The 4,400-nt window shown below is 35.0% G+C and overlaps 1 protein-coding gene across 1 annotated transcript; it reads right to left on the bottom strand.

The window, feature by feature from the left end:
• Positions 1-1,134: 1,134 nt before the first annotated feature.
• Positions 1,135-3,952, bottom strand: LOC112735314 (uncharacterized). Its single transcript, XM_025784863.1, has 2 exons — positions 1,455-3,952; positions 1,135-1,336 (listed from the first exon to the last, which is right to left on the bottom strand). The coding sequence occupies exons 1-2, from the start codon at positions 3,950-3,952 to the stop codon at positions 1,135-1,137; spliced, it is 2,700 nt and encodes an 899-aa protein (XP_025640648.1).
• Positions 3,953-4,400: the final 448 nt, after the last annotated feature.

The following is a 4,400-nucleotide window of genomic DNA, read 5'->3' on the forward strand; positions in this document are numbered from 1 at the left end:
TAGAATCTACTTCTTTAGTATTCTTGTGAGCCACAGCAGTAGATTAAGAAGGAAGTTCTTTCTCTTGTCTACATGTTGATCCTTGTGAGTGAGTCATACTTGCTTCCATCTGTACTTTACTTTTCTTCAAATTCTGTCCTTTTTCTTTTGCAACTTTTGGCTTTTCTATAAAATTTTGCTTATCATTTGTTTGGACACCATTTTTTCTTAACTTCTGCTCCCTTTTCCTATCACTAAGGGTTTTTATCCTCTTAAGTGGTGGTGGTGGTTGATGTTGCTGCTGCCCAGAAGACATCTTTTCTCTCTTAACTTCCATATTCTTGAAGAACTTTGCACGCAATTCAGCACTTGACTTTGAATCTATCTCATTTTCAATGAATTTTTTGAACATTTTCTGAAAAAGGAAATAAAATAATGAGATTAGTATACATCTTAAAGAATCTATTAACATAATAGTAAAAAACCAAATCACATATTAAAAGAACCAAGAATCTATAAGAAATGCACCTGTTCATAAACAATTACACCAAAAATAAAAGTAAAAAAAATTATTCTATGTTGAGAAGAAAAATCTCTTTAAAGATCAGAATCATCATCATATTCAGCTTGTTGTAGAACAAGTGAAGGTTTCTCAATGATTGTATTTGGCATGTCTTCTCTAGTCCATTTAACTTCACAATTATCTTTTGGCACAAACAAATTATTTGCTTGATCAAAGGGGTCCTTCTGATTAGACTCTTCGGCTTCAACATCATACCCATCATACATATTGAATAAATCCCTTGGCACTGTGTCCATGACATAATGCTTGTCTTTGTTAAAAGGGTCTTGAATATAAAAACATTGGTGGACTTGTGAAGCTAATACAAAAGGATCATCCCGAGAACATCTTTTATTAAAATGAACTGAAGTTAGACCGAAATTCTCTTCCTCAACTTCAAACCAATCACAATTGAAGAGAACAAATTTGAAACATGCATAATAGTCTAACTCAATTATGTCATTTATTGCACCAAAATATGTTACGGCTTTTGTCATTGGGTTGTTGTCCTTAGTACTAGCAAAGCTTGGTGTTTCACACACCAAAGTCACACCACTGTTTTGAGTTGTGTGGCTTGCATCATGTTCTCTAGTTTAAAATTTGTAGCCATTGATTACATAACTAGAAAATCGTTTTGCAACTGTGTTTGGGCCTCTAGACAAATCTTTAAGTTGTTTCGGAACATCTTCATGAGAAGCACGCTCTTTGAACCATTCACTAAAATCATGGCTTAGAGTTTTTGCCTTCTTCCATTTTCTACCTTTAGTTTGATTGTTGACATGTTCCTCATACTCTCTAAAGTAAGCAAAGAGTGAGTAAGTTAAATTTGCTAATAGAGAATTGGTAATTGAAAAATATATAAGAAAAATACCTAATGTAGTCTTTAACTTTATCACAATTAAATAAGATGTACTGATGAGCTTGTATTTTTGAGTTGGTATCTAGAGAAAAAGGTTGCCCTTTCCTCTTTCCACCAATTGGTCGCCCCAAGGATGCAAAATAGCTATCATGACATACGTCAGCTTCACTGCAATTATCATAATTTTGTGTCCTCCTACTCAGCCTTGTATCCACATTAGGACTTAAATACCTTGAGCAAAATGTCAAGCATTCCTCGGCTAAATATCCTTCAGCAATTGAACCTTCGGGGCGGCTCTTATTGCGAACGTAGGACTTTAACCTACACAGATATCTCTCGATGGGGTACATCCACCTAAATTGAACTGGGCCACCCAACCTCAACTCGTTTACTAGATGAATAGGCAAATGGACCATTATATCAAAGAAACTAGGAGGAAATATTCTTTCCAATTGGCACAAAATCTCTCTAATATCTACTTCCAAATGATCTATTGTATCATTTTCAACAACTTTTTGGCACAAGGAACGAAAGAATGAACCTAGATAAATTAAAGGGCCAGCTACTTGATTCTGCATTGTGCATTTTATAGCTACTTGCAACAAATAATGCAACATAAAATGAGCATCATGACTTTTGTAGCCTGATATCTTTTTCTCAGCAACATGAACACACCGAGAAATATTAGAGGAACTACTAGATGGCAATTTTACTGACTTCAAAATATCACAAAAAATAGTTTTTTCTTGATTAGTAAGGTTAAAACAAGCCTTAGCAATTTTTGCTTTCTTGCCACCATCTATCTCCTTTGGTTGAAGGTTTTTTCTTATGCCCATATCTTTGAGATCGTAACGAGCATTTGCATGATCTTTGGACTTTCCTGGAATGTCTAATAAAGTTCCAATTATGTTATCACATACATTTTTCTCGATGTGCATAACATCAAGACAATGACGCAATGTATTTTGCTTCCAATATGGCAACTCAAAGAAAATGGACCTTTTCTTCCATGGACCATCAATTTTATTTTTTTGCTTCTTCCCAAATACATTGTCAAAATCTTTCAAATCTTCAAAAATTTGTTCCCCATCTAATAAAGCTGGTGAAGACCTCAATTCAACATTGCCATTGAAAGATCTTTTATCCATCCTATATGGATGATCCATACCCAAAAATATACGGTGATCCATGTAGCACATCTTCCGGCTATGTTTTAAATAACAAGAGGAGGTGTCATAATTACAGCAAGGACATGCTAACTTTCCCTTTGTGCTCCAACCGGATAACATAACATAAGCTGGAAAGTCACTTATGGTCCATAAAAGTGCTGCATGTAGTTGAAAAGTTTTATTCTTTGAAGCATCATATGTTTCCACTCCAACTTCCCATAAAACCTTCAACTCTTCAATTAATGGCTGAAGATACACATCAATGCTTTTTCCAGGCGAACATGGTCCAGGGATGAGCAAGGACATCATGACATACTCTGGTTTCATGCAACACCATGGAGGAAGATTGTATGCGACTAAAACTACCGGCCATGTACTATGGGAGATGCTCATGGTTCTAAATGGATTAAATCCATCGCTAGCTAGCCCTAATCTTATGTTACGAGATTCTTCAGCAAAATCGGGATGAAGCCTGTCAAAGTCTTTCCATGATTGGCCATCAGCTGGGTGTCTTAACTTTCCATCCTTTGAACGATGTTCATCGTGCCACCTTAGTGATTCAGCTATTTTTGAACACATGAACAGCTTCTTAAGCCTTGGAATCAGGGGAAAATGCCTCAAGACCTTTGCAGGCACAGGTTTTTTCTTCAACTTATCAACTTCTATATCTACCTCAACATTTTCTATGTACCTGGAAGCTCCACAAATAGGACAAAATTCTTCATCTTCATATGTATCCCGGAACAGAACACAATCGTTGGGACAAGCATGAATTTTATTATAACCAAGTCCTAAATCTTTTACCATGGCCTTGATTTTATTGAAAGAATCAGGAATATTCAAATGAGGAATCGCTTCTTTCAGTAACTCAAGAAGAGCAGTAAAGGATGCGTTGCTCCAACCATTAAGAGTCTTCAACAAATACAATCGGATAACGAATGATAATGTCAAAAATTTTTTACAGCCAGGATATAACTCTTGTTTTCCTTCTTCAAGCAAGTTATAAAACTTTTTTGCATCTTCGTTTGGCCCATCACCATCTTTATCTCCTTCAAGCACATGCCGAAATGTCTCGTTTAGCAGCCCATGAATGTCGTCGACAAGTCCTTCATGGACTTCACTCTCATCGGTTTCACTATCCATGCGACTTATCCTTTCGCCGTGATGAACCCACACAGTGTAACTTTTTTGAAATCCCTTACTTATTAAATGATCATAAACTTCATCCCTTCGCCCCCAACTAAAGTTATTACATATAGAACAAGGACAAAGAATTTCTTGTCCTTGTGGTCTACCTTTAGAAAAGGCAAAATCCAAAAATGAATTAACACCATGTTGGTAACCCTCAGTATGTCTTGGTAAACTAGTCCACCCTTTGTCCATTACTTTGTCAACTAAAATAAAAGACACGGACATATATTTTAGACTAACTATAAGTGATTTTTTCATTCAAGAGCTTATTGCATCTAAAGAATTTCTAGAAGTCAACCACACATATTCAAAAGAGAACATCTCAACCAATCATGAGACTAACAATTTGTATCTAACAAACTATGCAAAGAAGCTTAATCCATCAATTAATCAGTAAATATTCTTAACAATTAAATGTTCAAACAAATTTAAAAAGATAATATATTAAATGATTTACCTGTAGTGTAGCTCAATATCTAAGGTAGTCGTAGCTACAGAGAGACCCATTATTTGATTCTCTGTTTCTGGTTTTAAAGAGACAAACAAAAAAAACAACAAAGAATAAAAATATAAGTAATTCATAACCAGATTTTTTAACAAAAAATTCACTTTTAAAACCAATTTTTAGAAATCTTATTTT

Source organism: Arachis hypogaea, chromosome 13, assembly GCF_003086295.3.
Source record: "Arachis hypogaea cultivar Tifrunner chromosome 13, arahy.Tifrunner.gnm2.J5K5, whole genome shotgun sequence".
NCBI classification, from domain to species: Eukaryota; Viridiplantae; Streptophyta; class Magnoliopsida; order Fabales; family Fabaceae; genus Arachis; species Arachis hypogaea.